General features: G+C 48.5%; 1 protein-coding gene across 6 annotated transcripts; it reads left to right on the forward strand.

Moving 5' to 3' along the window:
• The first annotated feature begins 14,413 nt into the window (after positions 1-14,413).
• Lysmd4 (LysM domain containing 4) lies at positions 14,414-20,290 on the forward strand. Of its 6 annotated transcripts, none has more exons than NM_001401375.1 (4): positions 14,414-14,456; positions 14,685-14,860; positions 15,452-15,736; positions 17,667-20,290. In NM_001401375.1, the coding sequence occupies exons 2-4, from the start codon at positions 14,822-14,824 to the stop codon at positions 18,273-18,275; spliced, it is 933 nt and encodes a 310-aa protein (NP_001388304.1). In that variant the 5' UTR covers positions 14,414-14,456; positions 14,685-14,821; the 3' UTR covers positions 18,276-20,290. The 6 variants fall into 6 exon arrangements, with proteins under 6 accessions (NP_001388304.1, NP_001388303.1, XP_087445653.1 ...); XM_087589527.1 differs by having other exon boundaries at positions 14,426-14,456; positions 15,439-15,736; XM_087589528.1 differs by having other exon boundaries at positions 14,426-14,456; positions 14,741-14,860; positions 15,439-15,736.
• The last annotated feature ends 1,452 nt before the right edge of the window (positions 20,291-21,742 follow it).

Below are 21,742 nucleotides of genomic sequence, written 5' to 3' on the forward strand. Positions count from 1 at the left end.
TCCTGAAGGCATATAACAAATTCTCAGAAGAAACTTTCCCAGGGTTAGGAAAAGAAATACCAACCCAGACACAGGAAGGAGCAGCCATTCCCTTGATCACCTCTGTGTCAGAACTAACGTCAGGTAGTAAATTAAAAACAAACAAACAACAACAACAAAACCTTTACAATCTATTAATTTAGCAGACCTCATCCCCCTTAAAGCTCAGAATGTCGTCAGATAGTATCAGGTTGTCTCTGATTCCTTCAAAGGGAAGGGGCAAGGCTTCCCTTTTAGTTTCTTCTGGGTCATTCTGTTTTGTGTGAGATGGGGTCTCTAGGCAGCCCAGGCTGTCCTGGAACTTGCTATGCAAATGAAGCTGGCCTCAAAGCTACAGAGATCTGCCTGCCTCTGCTTCTGGAGTGCTGGGATTAAAGGTGTGTGCCACCACACCGGGCCCACGCCCATTCTATTTTTAAATTGATGATCTTAGTTATGTGTGACAGTGTCAAAAGCTGCCTGACACAGGGACTTTGCTCTGCACCACCAGTCCTCACTGCCTTCTACTGAAGTGGAGGGCGTTCCTGCCTCATGACCCCATCCCTCCTCCTGTGAGGGAGAGCTGGCCCTCTTGCTGGTCAGCCTATTAATGTTAACAGTAACATGTGGGACACAGAGCCCACATATCTTGGGAGAGACATTACCAGGCTCCAATGAACCTTCACCCATCCTGAGCCCAGGGTCCCTGTCCTTCTTGTTAAGAAAGCTACATCCTGTCAGCTTCCTCTCTGGTAACTGTTTGGAGCCTGAGGTCATGCCTGAATTGTCCTCTTTTCTTTTCCATGGTGATAGAGTATCTGACAAAAACAACTTGGGAGAGGGAAGGTTAATCTTGGCCCATGGTTGCAAAGAGATGTCACTCGTCTTGGTAGTGAAGGTTCGGTGGAAAGGGTGTACTGTTCACCACATTCTGATAGGAGGCAGGAATATGAAGCAGGTACAACCTTCAAAGGCCTCTACTTCTGCCAGCCAGGCCCCACCTCCTAAAATCCACAGCCTTCAAAACAGCATCGTAAGGTGGAGGATGAGAGGGTAACACATGAGCCGTAGGGAGTCTACATTCAGTGACTGACTCGCAAGCTCGTAGGTGACCCGTTTATAAGTGCTAGCATGAGACACACAAGAAGCCTGGGACAGAGGGCAGGGCTTCATCACTCATTTCACAACAGCAAAGGTACTGTGTGCCTGTGTCACATTGCACCCTGACCCTCTAGTCATTTCCCGAGGCTCAGGGACAAATCAGCATGAGTTCTGCAGGCTTCCCCGTGACAGAAGTGTGTGCTGTCAAAATTTCAAAGGCCAGAAATCTGAACTCGATACGATATGAACAGGGCAGCTCCTCCCAGAATCTAACTTCCCCCTGGCTTCTGGGATAGGAGTGGTGGTGAGCGGGTTTGACCTGTGCTGGCCTGTAGCTGCTCCATCACTCCAGTCTGGGCATGTGCGATGGCTTGCTTATGCTTGGCCCAGGGAGTGGCACTATTCGAAGGTGTGGCCTTGTTGGAGGAAGTGTGTCACTGTGGGGTGGGCTTGGAGACCCTCCTCCTAGCTCCTTCTAGGATGCTCAGTCTGTTCCTGGCTTCCTTCAGGTGAAGACGTAGAACTCAGCTCCTCCCTGCACCATGCCTGCCTGGATGCCATGATGCTGCCATGCTCCTGCCTTGATAATAATGGACTGAACCTCTGAACTTGTAAGCCAGCCCTAACTAAATGTTGTCCTTTATAAAACTTACATTGGTCATGGTGTCTGTTCACAGCAATAAGACCCTAAGACAACATGACTTTGTCTCCCAGCATTCCCAGCCCAACAGGACCTCATGTAAACCTGACTACATCTGCAAAGACCATAATTCCAACAAATAGGTACCTGGGGTGGTCAGAACCAGAATATAACTTTTTGGGGGACATATATCAACCTATCACATCCTCAAATCCATGGGCAATGATGGACACACGGACAGCACAGGTGTATAGTTCGCATCGTTCTCTACAGGAGCTGAAAACCATCTGCATGGCTTTGCACAGAGGGTGACATCATATTTGTTCTCCCAAATAGCAAATAAACCCCTCCTTTGTTCCACAGCAGGATGCAACCTGTCTACCTTCCAAGTCCTTTCACTCCACAAACATCCTTAGCTCCACAAACATCCTTAAAAGGCAGAGCAAAAGGAAGCTATTCTTGTGGTGTACTTACAAGATGGGCCACTTCAGGACTGATCCACAGAGGTCTGTGTCCAATAGGAAGCAGCCTCTCTGGGGAGAGAGACAGCAGGTCAGCCTTCTCCCATGAAGCAGGGTATCTAGAGCCACCATCGAGGACATGGCCTTGCCCCAGCTTGCTACTTCCTCCTGCTGTCCTGCTTGCTTTCCGTGGACAAACTGAAGGATCCACTGAGATCTCCTGATGCCCTGAGACTTTTCTCCCTGTCCATCCCTCCTGGCAGCCTATGTCAGGCTCAGACAATGGTCTGAAGCCTCTGAGATCAGCAGGATCTGAAGACCCCATGCCAACCATCTTCACACTACAGTAGCCAGGAGACAGCAGGCTTCCTTGTCCTTACGGCAAGCTCTGAACTAGGAATTGGGTTGGAGGGATCTCACATAGATACTCCATCTTTTCATGACTCTGTTTCCCTGTCTGTAAGACTGCCCTGTGCCTTGGGGATGAGGAGACTACCCAGCAACTAAGAGCACTTGGTGACCTTGCAGAGAACATGGATACAATTCCCAGCATCCACATGGCAGCTCACAACATCTGTAAGTTTAGTTCCGGGGCCTTGAACACCTTCTTCTGGCTTCTCTGGGTACCAGGCATGCACGTGGTACACATGTGTACAGACAAAACACTCATAAACACAAAATAAATAAATAAAAACAGAAAATTTAAAAACTACCACACCCTGACCTTGTGGTGGTGGTGGTGAAGGTGTGGAGACTGGCACACTCTACAGTACCTAGAAGCTGGTGAGTGTGGAAAAGGTTGGGATGCCCCTCCCCACAACCCATGCTGCAGTGCAGAAGCCACCCCGGGTGAGTGGAGTCAGTAAAGCTTCATCCTCCTTCAGTGAAGCCAGCATAGAGCTGTGCATCAGGGATGGCGGTGGGCGCCTCCCAGAGCTTATGAAAGTATGGCTCACAGGTCGGGCCCCCCTTTTAATGTTGAAAGTAGTACTTTTAAAATTTATTATTATTTTTTATGTATTCACTTTATATCCGCTTACTGCACCCCTCCTGGTCACCCCCTTCCACAATCCTTCCCCCTCCCCCTCTCCTCTGAGTGAGTGCCCCCCCTCCCCAGCTATCCTCCCAATCCTGAAACTTCTCTGTGAGGCTAGGTGCATCCTCTCCCATGGAGGCCAGACAAGGCAGCCCAGCTGGAGGAACATATTCCACATACAGACAAGGGCTTTTGGGATAGCCTCTGCTCCGGTTGTTCAAGACCCATATGAAGACCAAGCTGCACATCTACATATGAACAGGGAGACCCAGGTCCAGCCCGTGTATGTTCTTTGGTTGGTGGTTCAGACTCTGAGAGTCCCAACGGGCCAGATTAGTTGACTCTGATGATCTTCTTGTGGATTCCTATCCCCTCCAGTGCCTGCAATCCTTCCTCCTGCTCTTCCATAAGAGTCCCCAAGCATCATTCACTGTTCAGCTCTGTCTGTATCTGTCAGAGTCAGTTGGTGAATGGAGCCTCTTAGAGAACAGCCATGTTAGACTCCTGTCTGCAAGCATGACAGAGTATCATTAACAGTGTCAGGAATTGGTGCTTGCCCATGGGATGGGTCTCAAGATGGGCTTGTCATTGGGTAGCCATTTCCTCAGTCTCCTCCATCCCCTGTGCCTGCATTTCTTATAGACAGGATAAATTTTGGGTCCAAAGTTTTGTGGGTGGGTTGGTGTCCCTATCTCTCCTTTGAGGTTTCTGCCTGGCTACAGGAGGTGGCCTCAGAAGAGACAGAGATCTGGGATAAGGAGGTGCCCAAGAATCATTGAGGGTGTCTTTAACTGTGACTCACAGCATGTGGAAACTGAATAGGTCTTTTAACAGAGTAAGCAGGAAGTAAGGTGTGGATGGCTCTGGAGGATGGCCACCTGCCTGGAGTCTCAGTTTCTCTCTGTCTCTGTCTCTCTCTCTGTCTCTGTCTCTCTCTCTTTCCCCCCTTCACCGTGTGTGTGTGTGTGTGTGTGTGTGTGTGTGTGTGTGTGTGTGTAGTCGTCACAACCAGACCTCATGAGAATGAGAGAGGGTGGGAGGGAGAGACAAGGGAGGAAGTTCTGTAGTGTCAAATCATTCATAGCAAAGTTCCCACCAGCAGCAAGCACCCAAATAGATCCTTCTGTGGGTGCAACTTTCGTGCTCACCATAGGCAGTGCCACAAGTGGCCATCTAGAAGGAAAGCTGCCAAGCCAGGCCCTGTTTCTATAATATACAAACACCAAGTTGGACACCATGGAGCATTTGCATGTAAAGGACAAGTATCGGGACTCAAAGCTTAGAATAAAGACAGCAGAGTCCTCTGCCAGGCCAGGCAACCTGAACAATGTAGCAGAAGAGCAGGGGCAGCGCAATTTCCTAGAGGAAGACTAAGCTCATTTGTAAACACCTGTAGGAAACCATTTTCTGTATAGGATCAGAAGGCAAAGGATACATATCTAAAGGATATGTATCTGCTAGGTTGGATGGAATGAAACAGTTGTTTCTATTCCATTACAATGAAATGTCAACCTCACAGAGTATAAGCTACTGTCAACAGGGAAGTGTGTGTAAACAGAAGGCAGCAGCCACAGTAGCCTCCAGTTGCCTCCTGCATGTTTGCATCCTTCTCAGTAAGACTCCCTGGTTCTACTCAAGGTAACAATTTTATTTAACTCAAGGACCAAGTTTCCCAACCTCATTTACTGCTAACTAGAGTTGTTGATTTCTGATAATTACCAAGACAGAAGTCTTGGGTGTCACAGCCAGATTCTCTCTTTACAGATGGAGTATGCTCTCTGTGTGTCTGCTTCCCCACAGTTTCCTGTGGCATCTGGCATCCTAGCAACCATAGTGGGGCAGGGGGGCTGAGTAGTACATCTGCTCCTGAGGAAAACTGAAAGAGAATCCGGGAAGACATTTGCTTGAAGACTCCCAGTACCAACCTTAAAATGCCTGTCCATGTCCAGACTTATTTATTTATTTTGCTTGTTTATCTGTTTATTTGACAGAAGACATAAATAAACGCCTATCCAATTTCTTGGTTTCTCTGCTACATGCCACCGTCCCTAATGCAATTAGCACCGTGGTCCACAGAGGAGCAAATCCAAATGGCAAGCATAGAGAGATGCTCAAACTTGTCAGTGGTGCAAATTAAACAACATATCACTCACATTGATCAGACTGGTGGAAAATGAAGCCAATGTCAGTGTGTACAGTGCCTAAAGATCCAGGGAGAGGGGATTATCAAATGCACTGCTAAAACATGGATTCTTATCGTTTTTTGGAAAGCAACCCAGCAACACCTATTTAAATTCTAACTACGTATACCATCATTCTAGCAAGCCCCCTCCCTGGAATCTAAGAGCAGGAAAACTCTCTCTCTCTCTCTCTCTCTCTCTCTCTCTCTCTCTCTCTCTCTCTCTCTCTCTCTCTCTGTGTGTGTGTGTGTGTGTGTGTGTGTGTGTGTGTGTGTGTATTCACTTGCTAGTTTTGCATGGAGGCTCCCTGCAAGGTTTGTGCCAAAAACTATGGGAAGGAAATATAGGAACTCTGTCATTGACACTGAGTGACATTGTCTCAAGTGTGGTTCCTCTGGAAGTATGTTGAGTCTGAGGAGCAGGGGGATTGCTGAGAACCTCTCTATAAAAGAGGCTTCTGCTGTATGGTGGGACCATAGCTCCCCAGGCACCCATAACACTGCCTTTTCCCCTGTCTCCCAGATGGGACAATGGCTCCAGTATTATTAATCTCAGGGTCGTCCTGGTGCCTCCTCTCTCTGTCTTCTCCCCTCCTGTGACCGTCATCTCTTTGTTGTGACTGCTCTTAGATAAACCATCTCTGCCACTGAGACTTAACTTTCCACGACCCTGTGATGTGGAAGGTGAGACCCAGGGTCCAGGACAGAGCAGATCCTTGGAGATGGGGGTGGGTGGGTGTCCTCCATGTTTAAAGAGACCATCTGCTCTATGGTCCCGTATTAGTCCAATACACACTCAACCATTATATTTAATAAGGCATGATGCTGTGATCATGTGGCAAAAAGGGAGGCATTCTAAAGAAAGACACCCATGCCCCTCCCTCCCACTATCAGGCTATTGAGACAGTAAATCCCAAGGGACTGGGATTTTCCACAGCCTCATGCTGGGAACAGGAATGGCTGGGACCTTGGCCACAGTCCGAGAGTGTATCTCTCAGAAAGGGATGTCACAGTTTGATAGGACAGCCCAGGATCAAGAGGTGGAGGCAATTATGAGTCACTGATGAGCAGGACCACACCTGGACCTGGCTGCTTAGCAAGGCATACCGCTTGCCTTCTGTTTAAACCGAAGTCTCAGGTCAGGACCCAAAGATGGACTTGGGTATTGCTGGATTTTCTGTTCCTCTTCCTGTTGTGCTGAATTGAATAAATCCTCCCTCTCTGCCTTTTAGCATCCTGAGTCTCTTTAATTGGCTTATTGAGGACAAGGGGCTGATCCTGGCTTGTTAGGCCCCATCCAAGTCCTGAGAAATCTACCACTGGACATGTTTTGTGTACACACAAGATACATGGACTCGATGTCTGTTTTAGGGTAGAACAGTTGGCATAGAACATTGGGGAGTTTACCCCTATCTATAAGCGAGGCCACCTCCATAACCGGGGAACCCTCAGGGGCTCACCCCCTATGGCCCCACTTCGGTAACCCAGAACTTCCGCAAAACAGCAATCCACTGAACACCCTGAATGGTCTTTGTGCGATGGAGGTGCAGCCTGTGAGCACTGTGTCTGCCTTCCCCAGACCCTGGGTTTGCTTATTGCTCCCACGTGCTCCTCAGTCTGGGTGAGCCACTCACACTCCAGTCTCATTCCTTTCTGGTAGAAGGGCTCCTGATCATCCTCTGACTTCAGAGGCTTGGTACCTGGCCTACTTCCTTGCTGTGCCTGGTCCTACCACCAGGGGGAGAAGGTGGTGGTGGGGCTGAGGACCAGAGCTAGGAAAGGCAGCGATGTGAGGTGCAGGGGTCTCTTTTGGATCTTTTGACTCTCTTCTTCCCTATGCCAGGGACTCTCTTCTGTCCCTGCCCGCTGACTCCCTTCTGACTGAAATAAGCCTATCTCCATCAGTTAAACACGGCCCGTTAGAGAGGAGACCTCAGCCAGGGACGTCCCTGGTCACTGGATTTCAGCTGTAGCGCGGGGGTGGTGTGGGAGGCAGAGCAGGGCTATCCCATAGAATATGAACCAAGATGTGTTTATATTTCCTAGTAGCCGCAGTAAAAAAAATAAAAGGTGGAATTCAATTCAACAGTATTTTCTGCAACCAATTTGATCTCATAAATGGCACTTAAGTTATACAGAATAATACTTAAGCATATAGCACTTAGGTTATACAGAAAGCACTTTAGGCTATTTCTGTATACCGACTACTTAAAGCCTAGGTGAGCTTAGGATGATCGCTCAGCTGGTAAAGTCACTTCCTCCAAGCCCAATGGACTGAGGTAAACTCCTAGACAGGACACATGGTGGAGAGAGAGAACACTCAAGCAAGCTGTTCTCTGATCTTACATGCACTGTGACACCCACACGTACACACACATACACAGACATACATACACACATAGATATACTAAATGAAAGTATTAATCTTTAAAAAAATCTCGTGTGAGGTTTGTACTTGAGTGTTCCTCAGTCTGAGCAGCCCTCATTCAAAGGTTCAGGGGACCTGGGTGGTGAGTAGCTGCCTTGCCAGGGTGAGAATTTTTGGCAGGACAGCTGCTTGCTCAACACTCATTTCACCATGAGCAGCCAGCAAACCCACCATGCAAATAGAACACTCAGAGTCTTTTTAAACTGTGGTTCAGGATATAGCGTACTCACCGAGCACGTCTGACGCCCTGGGTTTGACCACCAGCACCCATAAAATCAGGCTTGGTGGCTCATACCTGTAATCCTATTATGCTATTGGTAGAAGCGGGAGGGTCAAGAGTTCAAGGTCACCTTCAACTATGTGATGAGTTTGAAACTAGCTTGAGAGCAATGATGAATCCATTCTCTCTCCTGCCTTCCACTACATGGTCCATTTGCACTGTTACCGTAGAAAACTGAGATGAGGTCATCTATACAGGGCAGAGATGTTTTCTTACCATTCTGGAGGCTGGGGCGTCTAATAGCAAGGTTCCAGGAGAACCTTTTGTTGGCTGCTTGGGGGAGGGCACCTTTGCTTCAAAGATGGCATGCGGGTTGGGGTCGGGAAGAGCCATGTTTTCTCTCATCCCAAAGTAGAAAAGCAAGCAGGCCGATTGCCACTGAGCTTCCTTTATTTTCCCCTGACATATATTTTTATTATTTGGGAATTTTATACAATGCACTCTCATCGCACTTGCTCTCTATTCCTCCCAGGTCCACACTCCCACTCTGGTGCTCTTCTTCCAAAACAACCCCAAAACACAACAACAACAACAAAAGACAACGAACCAAGTTCAACTTGTGTTGCCCATACACTCACTGGAGCATGACCGAACTCCCGGTGGCCAGCCCCTGAAAGAAAGCTAAGTCTTCCCACAGATCCAGAAGCCATCAACTGTAACAGTTACACTTCAGCACCTTTATCACAAGTATTTGGAGGAGGGAAGTTTGTACAGGGCTTTTTTGTGTAACAGTCCTAGCTGTCCTAGAACTCATGCTACAGACCAGACTCAAACTCACAAAGATCCAACTGCCTTTACCTCTTGTGTGCTGGGATTAAAGGCCTGTGCCACCACACCTGCCTCTCTCGATCACAAATTTTTAAGGACTCTCTTCAATCGCTTCCTGTCTGGACTATTTATCTGGGGGGTTGGGGGCTTCTTAAGTGAGGGCTTTAATCCTGTTACTGCTATAATACAGACCACCTGTATGTATCCTAGAGGCCCCTAGCACGAACATGAAACTGTCTCTCAGGTCATATACTCCAAGACCCCATGTGAATGGAGTCGTGGGATATTTGCCCCTTGCTTATTGGCTTTACTCTCTCAACATAATGTTCTCAGGAGACATCCATGCTGTAGTGTGCATCAGAAGTTCCTCCCACTTCAAGGCTGAGTAAGATTTCAAGTGTGCCTGTCACCTTTGCTGTATCCAGGTGCTTGTTGGTTGAACTGGTGCCCACCTGTTAGCTCCTGTGAGAATTGTGCTGTGTGCATTCTGCCTACAGACCTGTTTCCATTCCTGTTTGTTATGTGCCTAGAAGTGGGCTGAACCATCCGGGTCTGTGTCTAACTCTTTGAGGAGCTTCACACCCCCTTTAACTCGAGCTTATGGAGAAGTAACTTAAATCATTAAGTTCCTCTTTGAGTTCCATGAAACAAGCTTTGACCAGTACTGCAAATGAGATTAGACCATTGATGTTTTCCCCAGAAAGTTCTTTGAGCCACTCTGCAAACAAATCCCACTCCCCACTCCACCTCTGCCTCCATCTCTGACAACCACAGATCTGATTTCTCTTTCTAGTCTCTTGCAGAACCCACAATGATGATCGTTGAAGGACTCTAGTTTCTGAAACCCTTGGCAGTGTTTCTGAGATTTGCTCAGAGGACCACATACGTCACAGGTCACTTTTCATTCTGAGGGATAGCTCCTGAGGGAAAATGCTTTGCTGCTCATGGGTTGATCTAGATGATTATGAATAACCCACCAGTGTCTCTTCCTGTTCTGGTCTTCATGTCTTGGGTAAACACCGACAGAGGAATTTGAATGGCCATCTTCTCAAGAGCCCTAGGTCTTTGCAGCATTGCCACAGAGCACTGATGTCTTGAGGAAATACAAAAATTGGACCTCGCTTAGATTCAAGGGATCTGCATGACAAGTGATCGGAAAGCTGTCCGGTACACCATTTTGGGGAACTTGGGAGGAGACAGGGCCCTGGAGGTATTGAATTAAGCCTTCCAAACCTGGATATAACATCCAGATGCCAGAGCTCAGTTCAAAGGTTAACCAGAGAAAGTTGAAGGACTGGGAAAATGGGGTGAGGGGAGACCCTGGGGATGATGTTTTATTCCTCACAGAACGAAGTGGAGGTGTCAAGCCCCACCTCAAAAACCTTTAAATGCCCATCCACACCATACAGAAAGGAATATGGGTGTGACTCTGAGGAAACAGAGCCACCCTAAGGTGAGGACCTTCAGTCAGCCCTGACTTGTAGCAGGCAAGAACGAATGGCCAAAAGTAACCTTGTGATGGTCCACGAGAAAGCTCTAAAACAATCCATCCCAGAAGGCATTGCACTCCCCAAGGAAGTCTGAAAGGCAGTGACTCCAGTTGACATCCACTTAACACAGCTCACCCTATCCATCAGGTTCCTGTCTCCAGGTACTTCCCCATCCTCGGCCCTGGGGACAATTGTGTGTTATATAAATAAATCCACAGTCAAGAAGGATTAAACTCCACCCGACAAACCTGTCCCTGTGTAGAATAAGGCCGGGCTCTCTAGATGCTCCTGTTAGGGCCTAGTCTCTGTCAGTTTCGGCCGCTTTGATACAGTGCCTCTGACTCATTTTCCCACAGTTCCATGAAAGGAAAACACGAGTCAGGGTGGTGTCCTGGTGTGGTTTGGGGAGGGCCACCATCTAGGCAGCAGACTGCTGTCTTCTCCTAAGGAGGCCAAGCCAATCCCTTCACAAGGGCACTGACCCAGTCCCCTCTTTAAGGCTCTACCTTCTGAAAGCTCAGTTCAGAGGGTAGGATTTCAACAGGAACGAAAGGGGACACAGAAGTCACTCCACGGCAAGCCTGAATATGAATTTCTTTAATGAAAAATGCACGTCTATGCTTCTCATAGTATCCTCTTGAGGACAGTGTAGCTGGCATTTCCCTCTTACCCTGTGAGCTATGCCTGCTGAACACTCACCAGGGATCATCCCGGCAACATTTGATCTTCGGACTAGCTGGGGTAATATCAGATCCCAGTCTGTAGATGAGAAAACTCAAGTGTGAACACGCTTCCTGTGGGTACTAGGCGAGAGTGCTAGGTTCCGAGTAGGACACCTTAACTTGAGAGCGCATGACGTAAATCACTGTGATGGATGGATAGCTCCTTAGAGCAGGCAAGATGAAGAAGGCAAATCACACAACTCAGGCCCCAGACCCTTAAAGAAGGTTGTCATGCGCATGCGCACGCGCCTGCTACCGCAGGGTGGCGCCATGGGAACTTTTCTCTTCATACAGTTTGGTTCATAAGATTGGTTAAGACAGTTCTTCCAATCAATACTGTGTCAATACCTTTGCTTCAGGATTAAGTATGGTTGATCCCACTCCATGACAGAGCATGAAAAATTGTCCTCTCCTGTCCCTCACTGTTAGGAACATTCTGGTAGCTGATCTTCTAACAAGTCCTGAAAACTTCACCAGTGAATCGCTAAGCTCAGAGTCAGGCTTTCATAGGACACAGTGTAAAAGCGACTGCTTCCAGATCTTACAAGTGTTCCCATTTAGACTCACTCGTCTGTCTGCTTGCCCAACCACGTTCCACAGAATACACATGATAATGATGTGCCTTTTGTTACCTACCTTGAAGCCATTTAAGTCGCCACGCCTTTGTACGTGCTGTAAGGATAAAGGGTCTCCTCCTCCCCCGTATTTGTATGATTTGGCAGTTTTTTTCCTATCGAGGGTCATTTCTTGCTTAGATGTGAATGCTTTTTATATGTTGAAGATTTGAACATACCAGAGAAGGCAAACATTTCTATCAAATTTACAATAATTTCTTTGAATTTTCTCTTTTAAATTTCTCTGCCTCTTTCTGTCTCTGTCTCTGGGTACACTCGCATGTGTGTGCATGCATCTTCGTGTGTGTGTGTGTGTGTGTGTGTGTGTGTGTGTGTGTGTGTGCATGTGTGTGTCTTGGCTCATGTATGGCAGTTGAAGGACAACTTCAGAGGCCTGTATGCATTCCAGCATGCTTGAGGCAGGATCTCTTGATGTCTGCCACTGAGTACTCTAGGCGAGCTGGCCTCAGAGCTCCCAGGGATTCTCCTCTCTCCACCTCCCGTCCTGCCATGGGATTATAGACCTGCACAGGGCTTCTGAGGATTCAAACCTGTGCAGCAAGCGCTTTATCCACTGAGCATCCTCTCCACCCCCCCCTCTTTAACTTCTTCATGTTATTTTATGCAGAAATACAACATACTCCTTCTACAAAGTTAGTGCCCTCCCATGAACACTGGCATCATCCTCATGCTTCTTAAAGGCTTCTTGTTTGTTTGTTTTTCAAGACAGGGTTTCTCTGCATATCCCTGACTGTCCTGGAACTCACTCTGTAGATCAGGCTGGCCTCAAACTCAAGAGATCTGCCTCCCCAAGTGCTAGGATCAAAGGTGTGTGCCACCACACTGGGCAAGAGTTTTATTTCCAACATGACTTGTCAACAAGTGAAAACCAGAGACTTTCATTCTCTTCCCTTTATGGGAGGAAGGCTGTGTCCCGGGAGCCACTAGATTTTCCTGAGTCACTAGAGGACACATCACTGTCCCTGACCATCTTGGCTGATTGGTCATGGTTGCCTTGGTTACTGACAGCCACATGGGCCTCTGTGAAGAACTAGCCATTTCTGCTGGGCTTCATGAGGAGTGTGTACACAGACCATGAGCGAATTGCCACACTTAGAAGTGTTAGCATGTCCAAGACCCTAAGAGAAGGACAGTGGCTTTACTAATTGTTGTGCTGTGACAACAGGCATGCTCTGGGATTGCTCCAGGCAGGAATGGATAGCCATCTCAGGCATTGGGTAATAACACAGAAGGGGACAAAGGCCGGAAGGCTTAGGGACTGGGGTCAGAGTCATAGTTGGTGAAAGTGCAACTGGCTTTAGACTCTGCTTCTATCCTGGCACAACTTGTGCCTACTGCTACCTGCTGTGTGCCTTGGGGCAATTCCCCTGTGTCTCTTAAAGTTCTCTCTACAAAAGGAAAAGACGAAGCTTTTGAAATTCCGTGGCAGTTCTGCTGAGCCCTGAAGTTGGAACAAGAAAGCTAAATAGTTGGCCCCTGCTACCTTGCATCCTCTATCCCAGGAGAAGACTGTACATGGGAGGAGACATGTTTGACAAGGGTTGGAAGATATCTGAGTGGACACCTCTGCTGATGGGGTCAGTCTCCACTGGCTTGGGATCAGAGCAGTAGGCCAATTATTGGGGCTGGGCCCCGGACCACTTTGCTAGATGAGACATATCTCTCATACTTCTCAGGCAGCTTCATCCAAGCCTGTAAAATGTCACAAACCACAAATATGTCCGTGGGGAAGATGTGAATGTGTGTCTGAGGGGACTGTTGGGTATATTAGCAAAGCCAGCTAGCCTCCTGGGTTGGGTGGCAAGGTAAACAAACAGCAGATGTTTAAAGCCAGAAAGAAGAGTCCTGTGGATGGCAGAGAGGACCATGACCCGGTGCCTTTTTGGCCTTAGACATTTAGAGAAAGATTCTTAGTTTTATTCTAAACCATAGGAAGAATTTCTGAGCTCTTGTTTTAATGTTGATTCCCAGAGAGGCTTAACACCTTGGTTCAGCTGCCAGTCATCTGCATACTTTGGTGTATTGCCGGCCCATGTCACTTAAGTTTCTTCCTTATTCATTGGCTGAGTCTTACTCCATTAAGGATTTTAGTCTTTGTTACAAAACAATGCCACAGGTTCTCCTCCCTTTTCCAAATAGCTGGGACTCTGACTAGTCAGATGATGATACATATTCTCATTTATCCGATTCTGATCATGACAATATTTTACATCCCTGGACTTTTGTTTATCTCCGAGCAGGGGATGGCAACCATTCGGCCCCTCAAAAGATACTGGGTCGAAGATTCAGGCTACCTGGAACAGGCCTCCCGAGTGGCGCGCCGCCGTACTGGGTACTTCCTAGCCACGGATCAGGATACACATGGGTCAAAGGTCTCTCCTGCCAGGAAGAAGACCGAGGCTTAGCAGAAAGCCGTGGCCACCCTGAAGGAGGCCAAGTTTCACACCTGGCTCAGAAGGGGAAACTGGGCACAGCTGGGACGAACCCACAGAGCAAAGGTCCAAAGTCCACGCTGGAGCCCCGCCCATCAGGGCCCGCCCCTTGAGCAGGGCGCATTCTGACCTCTCAGCACCTCCGGACTCTGTCAGGGCCCGCCCTCCTCTTGAAGTCAATTGGTTGGCTCTTAGTCCCCGCCCCCGGAAGATCTGCTTTTCGCAGCCAATCGGCGGGCGCGGTGGCGGTGGAGCCTGGGAGCGAGGTACCCGAACTTGGAGCGGGGTCTGCTGGGTTGACTTGGGGGGCCAGGGGTCGCTTGTCACCGTGGGCTCGGTGGGGGCTGCCACTCCAGGGCCAGTGCCTGTGTCCACGGAGGGCTGGTGCCGGCTCGCGGGAGTGGCAGGATGTCTAGTCTTTGGAAAGTTGGGTCCTGGCCTGTTTAGGCCCAGGGGCGGGGACATCACAAATTTGTTTTGTCCTCTGCTTAAAGACAGCCCACCTGTCATTGGAAGGAAACTGAAACCTCTTCTGGCCGTCCGGTGACAGGGGCACAGAATTTGAGACCAGAGGGAGATGCGCTGAGGTTGGCTGTTCCCTTAAAGGGCCACTCAGAAGGGACCGCCAGGAATGCCTGGAGTCCCATTCCAGCCACTTGGAAATGAAAAGGTTAGTTGTGTCTCTGGCGTTTGACTCTAGGTGACAATAAGGGGACCATGGGGTGAAATGGGTCCAGAGTGATCGTAAGAAATGGGCAAATTGAAATTTGATAGGTTTTTCCATTGCTTTGCCTCTTAGGTCAAGTCAGCCAGGGTCAAAATAAGAGAGTTATGGTTGTTCTCAGCATCTGTCCTTGGTAGTGGCCTTTCCCCCTGAAGATACCTTGGGATGCCTAACGAGGTTTTTGTCCAAAGGTTCTGAATGTAAGATTCTCAGTGTCAGGGAGCTGAGAACAGTGCTCACCTCTCAAATGCTGAGACATAAGTGGCTTCTTGTGTGTGCCAGGGGAAGGACAGCAGCGGGTGGGGAAGAAGAGTAGGCAATCTTTTTTTGCACATAGAAAGCAGTTAGGAAACGTGTGGTCTTGTTCTGCCTCAGTATCAGGTGGACAGGTGTGTGGATGTTATCCTTCCGTCCTGATGCTGTTTATTGGATATTAGCAATATTAGGAAATTACTAATGAGATTACTAATTCTCTTTAGGAAGCCAGAGGAGAATGAATAACATTTGTGTGGCATTAACTCCAGGTTTGATTTTCAGTTAAGAAAAGAAATGAGGCAGAAGGAAGTGTTAGCCAAGACCTTCCAAGGCCCAGCTGTTGTCTGTAGGACTCCAAACAGTCATGTTTACATGTTCAAGAATGGCAGCGGGGACTCCGGGGACTCCTCCGAGGAAGAGTCACATCAGGTGGTGTTACGACCCCGGGGCAAGGAACGCCAGAAGAACAGCAGCCAACCGCCAGGAACGGGCACCATGGTGCTGCTGCAGCGGGAGCTGGCCCAGGAAGACAGTCTCAATAAGCTGGCTCTCCAGTATGGCTGCAAAGTAAGCTAACTCAGTCTCTGCCCTCCAGGGTTGAGAGAGACACAGGGCAGTCACTGTAGGAGGTTCCTGATCCGCATAGGTGGCTAGAATCCTACAGAGCCAGGGGCTGGAAGCTGGTGGAGGCACCCTTCCTTCATTCGGAGCTCTGGGCTCAGGAAGGGCCGGTTAGAGTTGGGCACCGCAGTTCAGGGTATGCTTTCCTTTGCTCTGCTCTGCACAGGGACACTCTGAACAGGGCTGGAGATGGTAGGTGGAGTTTACAAGTTTCTGTGGCATGCTTCTCTCGCTGCTTTGCTTGGCGGTAGCTAATCTGACTAGTAGAGTTTTGGATTTTTTTTTTCCTTCTCCCTATTAGAACTGCATGGTCTAGCCTCAGTGCTGTGCCTTTGTGTAACCTTTTCTTTCTCTTTAATTATGTTTTTAGCACTCAGAGTGATTAACAGTGGCAAAGTAAGTTGGAAAGTGTTTCTGGAATCGCTCTTTTCTCCTGCAATGAAACAGTTTGTTTCACGCCGTTGACCCCATGCTGTATACATGCTATATACATGCTATACACATGCTATAACCATGCTGTATACGTGCTATTACCATGCTCTATACTGACAGCAGCTTTCACCAAGGCTGCATCAGCTACACAATTAAAAAAAAAAACACCTATCTCCTAAAAATTGTCTGTGGTTTATCTAAAAAAGATCCAAATAAGCAAAAAGACTGTGTGGGTGTGGGAGTCTTTTCCAGATAGAGGCTCATCTCCAGGGACACAGAGCATCTTTACATTGTCCCGGCCTTTGTATTTGTATCTTACAGTCTGCTTCCGTAGGCATAGCATATGCTTTATAGACCATGGCCAAAACAGCAACAACAACAACAACAACAACAAAAACAAAAAAAAAATACCAAAACAACCAAACAAAAAAACCCACCCCACCTTCCCAACAAAGTCTTCAAAGATAGACTTATCTTTCATTCATGTCAGAATGACAATCTCTGAGAAAGCCAGAATGGATATTTAATGTTTCCACTAACTAGTCCTGTTGGAGGCGAATACACGTGTTGTTCGTTGAGTGCACAAAAAGAGTGAAAGCTGTCAGGCTCCTCCCGTTTGTCAGTTTTCAGAGCGAGGTGAACAGCATCCCTCAAGCCAGTGCAGTAAGACTCTAAAAGCGGCCACCAAGTAAAGCGATGGCACACGTGATGGACTTGACCGTCAGCTCCGTGGGCTGTGCTTACACTCTACAGAAGTTTTTCCTAAGTAGCTTGAGGGGGGTTTAAAATGTGGCTTCCCATCCCTCCTTTTCTGTTAGAAGCCTTGTGTTATTTGATGAAATCCAGCTACAGTCCCACTACCTTAGTCAGGGAGGAACGTCTCAATCCCCAACTCCTGGCTGATGGCCGATTGCCTAACCTGCTTCTTGGGAGAGGTGTCTTCTCCCCAAGCCGAGTTAACTTCTGTTCAGAGAATAAGGTCCTGCGCCCACCCTGCTTCTGGGAAAGTGCTGAGGGAGGGATCATCCTGAGGAAGCTCACTCAGGTGGCCGAGACCCTGAATGTGTGCCCAGAGCCAACTCCAGCTTTAGTGAGCTTATCTGGCCACTTGCTCAGCTGGATTCTGGTGTGAGACGGGCACACTGAGTTAGACAGGGAGGGTGACAGTGTTGGACCTGTTTCACCCGAAGCTTTTGTTGTAGTCACAACACTTTCCAGAGTTGACCGGAAATTGTTCAAAGTAGAGCGGTTGGTTTCTAAGCTATTCATTAAGAGGTAAAAACCAAATATCAAAAGCCTAGATTCCTTAGCTGAAATGAAGCTGGCTGTGGGTGTACTTTGAAGCCTTCATGAGCTTCTCCACTGGATCCTCCACAGACCTAAGGTCTCTGCTGGGTACTGGTTTTAAGGAGCACTGCTTGTTTATAATGCCTGGCTTCCGTAGGTCGCAGATATCAAGAAAGCGAACAACTTCATCAGAGAACAAGACCTGTATGCTCTGAAATCGATCAAGATTCCAGTGAGAAATCATGGGATCCTCACAGAGACCCACCAAGAACTAATGCCCCTTGGGGCCTCCTCTTCCGAGACCAGGGTGACCCTGGTAGAACTGCCCGAAGATGGAGACGCCTCTGGGGCAACTGCTCAGGGCAACCAGTTGACAGAGTTCTTCAAGGGCATCGATGAGAACATTGAGCGGGCTGTGCAATCTGATGTCTTTCACAGTGACGGCTGTTGTGTGGAGGCCCCGGATCAGCCGCTGCTCCCCATAACCCAGAAGCCAGCAGCTGATGGTGCGGACTGCGGGATTCAGTGGTGGAATGCTGTCTTCCTTATGCTTCTCATTGGCATTGTGCTGCCAGTGTTCTATCTTGTCTACTTCAAAATACAAGCCACCGGGGAAACCTCAGATAGTTTGAACACAACTGTTGTTCCCAACGGCTCGATGACACTGAGCCCAGTTCCAGGGCAAGCCCCCAGGTTGGCAGTTGCAGTGCCTACCCTCCCCGCTTCAGACAACCAGGTCAGCCCAACCACTGAAGCAGGGGCCTAGGTTCATTCTCTTCCTAGAGTTGTCAGGCTTTGACAATTGGCCCTTGATGTGTGTAACTGTCACCATCTGATTGCAGACGGCATTGCATCTTGCTTCCTGAGATATGTGGACACCGTGGCAATCTGGATTGTATAGGCTTGGCCTAATCCCAGGATGCAGGAGCCCAGACATCCACCACCCCAGCAAGAGAGACATTGACATGGAACTCGTGGCCATTTCTTGAAGATATGTAGGGACCTGCGGTGAGCGCCTGTACAGCCATTCTGTGCATGCTCCTAAGGAGAAGGTGACGGGATCTGCGGTGTTACTGCCCCCCGGTGTTGGATGGGGTCAAATGACTGTCACAGTGTCCCTGCCTGCTAAGGGGAAAGGTGGGCTCAGAGACATGCCCTGTGTCTAGATCAAGGTGCTATGTAGTATGTCACTGAGTCTGTCACAGTTGACAGCCTGACAGGTTTGCCTCACTTGGCCCCACTGAGGCAGTGCTGCTTCAGAAGTGAGGTAGCCCCAAATCCAAACTGCCATCCTTGGATTTAAGCTACACCTCCCAGAGGCAGGCCAGGCAGCTCTCTGGGGCAGCTCCCCGGATTCCCCCGGTTGGTATCTGGGTTGCAGCTGTTACTAGCAAGTGGTTTGAAGGGATTGCATCCACCATTAAGGTTCCAACACATGGACCTCGGAAGCAAACTGGTTGCCAGCCCAGTGTTGTCAAGAACTGTGGGCCTCACCCCAACCCCTACCATGAGTGCCCCTTCCTGCTGCCTCCTTGATTCATCCATTCTTTGGGTCCTTAGAGCAAACTTGCAGGTGCTGCATCTCAGTGTTAAAACCAGCACAGTGTCAGTCAGCTTTCTGTTACTGTAACAAAATCTCCATTGATAAAGGTTTATCTTGGCTCCTGGTACCAATCCATGGCCTGATTTGGGGAGTGGGGGTGGGGGTGGGGGCTACAGTAAGAACATCATGGAGGAGAGTGTGTGATAGAACAGATTGCTCATATGACAGGTAAGAGAGAAGGGGAGACAAGGAGCTTGGGCGCAGGTATCACCTTCAAAGTTCTGCCTGCAGTGAGCTAACTTCCTCCCACTAGGCCCCATTTCTTAAAGGACTTCCCGACACATTCCTTCCCAACACTGAGATGAGGTCCAAGTCTTTAAGACATTTGCCTTTGGGGGACATATCCAAACCCCTTCAAGGTAACCCTGACAGTGAAAAGCTGTAGAGAGGTAGAGGGCGACACCAGATGCTGGAGGGTGCAGGAGGCTCAGGCTTTCCCTGAGGCAATTAGCCAGCCAAGCCCTGTAGGGTGTAGGGGGAAGGGAGAAGCCAGCTTGCCTTGTCACAGCAGGAACAGGCAGAGCTTGCTGGAGCTGAGCCTCGGGCAGTCAGGTTAGCTTCTGTGACGGTTTGCAACTTGATACATAGGCCTAGAAATCTGACCAGAGGAGAAGGATAGTACATGGGCCTCCTGTCTAAACTATCCACCCAGGGTGCAAATACCAAATTTAAATCGCCTTCAGAATTAGTATTTTTAGGCCAAAAATGAACCCATAAATCTTGGTACAGTAAACATCTTGATAATGTGATTCCTATCTAGATGCTCAAGGCCATTGTGGCAGTGAAATTTCTCTTGAATGTTGTCATTAACTCCATCAGGCAGGGCTCAGAGTCCGATGGGAAATAATTTTTTGGCAGAGAATGTCTATATTTTTTTCTGTATTCTGTCTCAAGTTTGGGGACAAGCATACAGCCCTGTGTGGAATCCTAAGTAGAATGTGACAAGGGATCTGCAGTGACAGGGCTCCTGGGGTTGGATGGGGTCAAATGACTGTCATAGTGTCCCTGCCTGCTGAGGGCAGGGGTGGGCTTGGCTCAGAGATGTGTGTTCCGTGTCTAGGCAGACCACGGTGCTACACAATGGTATCAGTATGTCACTGAGTTTTAGACATGTTACAGTTTTAACTTGTATTTCTGTATTTTTCTCAAGTGGAATAAAATTTCTTCTGTGAAGGAAACATGATTCTCCCTCTTTTCATAATATGTGGGTATTGGTAACAGTTAAAGCTGAGGACAGCACTGGAGTAGTTGACAGTGGCCTCTGCCTCCTGCTGAGCCTGGGCAAGTTGCCTCAGGCCCTTGCTGTGCACATCCTTATGTGGCAAGGGAAGGACAGACTAAGTGGTAAACAGTGCATTCTGGCCCACTGACCTACAATAATATGTTTCCTAATTAAGGTAGGTCTGTGAAAGACACACCATGGAGTTCATTTTCTAGTAATTTGTTCTCTGGGATGCTTTTGAAAAGATTTTTTTTAAGGTTTTAAAATTATGTGCTTATGAATTCAGGTTGCTTGACGTTCAGGGGAGAGCGTAGGACCTACTGGGGCTAGAGTTTAGGTGGCTGTGGGCTGATGCTAACATCCTAGGGTCTTCTGCTAAGAGTAGTAAGCACTCCTAACAACGTAGCCATCTCTCCAGTCTCCAAGAAAGCGTACGTTTTAAAGAAGAATTTACCATCTTTTTGTTTGTGGGCATAGTGCTCAATGTTAAACCTAAGTGATTTTCTTAGTATTGGTGTGCTGATTTTATATGAGGGAGACAAGGCCCCAGGATGGGTTGTGCACTGCATGTCTGACCAGCAGGAGGCAGACAGAAGGGGAAAAATGCTCTGAAGTTTATGAACTTCACAGTCATATGGGATAGACTGGGCTCTGGGCCATACTTAACCTGGTAGAGAAAACTCAAAAGTCCCAAGAAAGATGGCTGCAGTTTGGAGCCAAATACACTAACATATAACCTGTGGTGTTTGCTGTTTAATGGATGCCATGGGAGGGCAAGCATTTTGTTCAGGAACTCCTGCCTTCTCAATCCCAGTCCCAGAGTCAGCAGCTAAGTAATCTGGGCTTGGCAGCCTCAGAGCTTGTGTCCTTCCAATTCTGTGGCCTTACTGCCCTGCTACCCACCAGGCTGCTGCTGGTGGCCTGACAGAGGTGCTGATGGCTCTGCCCCCTTAGTGCTACCACCTCACACCTGGCTACATTTGGTTATTTTAAGGTACAGTTTCATTGTCCTGAATAAGGAACACGGGCGACTTTTTATTTGTACTCCATCCAGCCACATACACTTTAGCTCTTCAGAATACGAAGAAGTGATGTGATAACCAGACAGGGCTCTTGTCCCCTGCCCTCAAGGTGCTGACAAGCTAGGAGGCGGTATGATGAAGCCTCTGGCGGGCCCCAGAGAGGTTCTCTAGATGAGCTGAACCAATACTTCCTTAGCTGACACCAGGGAGGGGCAGTGGCAGTCAGTGGGACTTTGGGCAGGTGCGTCTTAGTGTGATCAAAGGACTAGAGGTTGGAACATGAGGACTGTGAGTAGCTGGTGACCTGGTATGTAGGGGGTGTGAATGGAGTCATGGGAAAAGGCTGCTGGAATGGTTTGGGGCCAGATGTGCAACCACCCAAGCTC

Source organism: Rattus norvegicus, chromosome 1 (genome assembly GCF_021556685.1).
Source record: "Rattus norvegicus strain SHRSP/BbbUtx chromosome 1, alternate assembly SHRSP_T2T, whole genome shotgun sequence".
NCBI lineage: Eukaryota > Metazoa > Chordata > Mammalia > Rodentia > Muridae > Rattus > Rattus norvegicus.

Bases quoted from the DNA above. Each gene is read 5' to 3' on its own strand.
- Lysmd4 (NM_001401374.1), top strand. From the start codon at position 14,822: ATGCCTGGAGTCCCATTCCAGCCACTTGGAAATGAAAAG. The intron at 14,861-15,451 runs GTTAGTTGTGTC...TTTGATTTTCAG, and splicing joins AGCCACTTGGAAATGAAAAG to TTAAGAAAAGAAATGAGGCA. The intron at 15,737-17,666 runs GTAAGCTAACTC...TGGCTTCCGTAG, and splicing joins CTCTCCAGTATGGCTGCAAA to GTCGCAGATATCAAGAAAGC.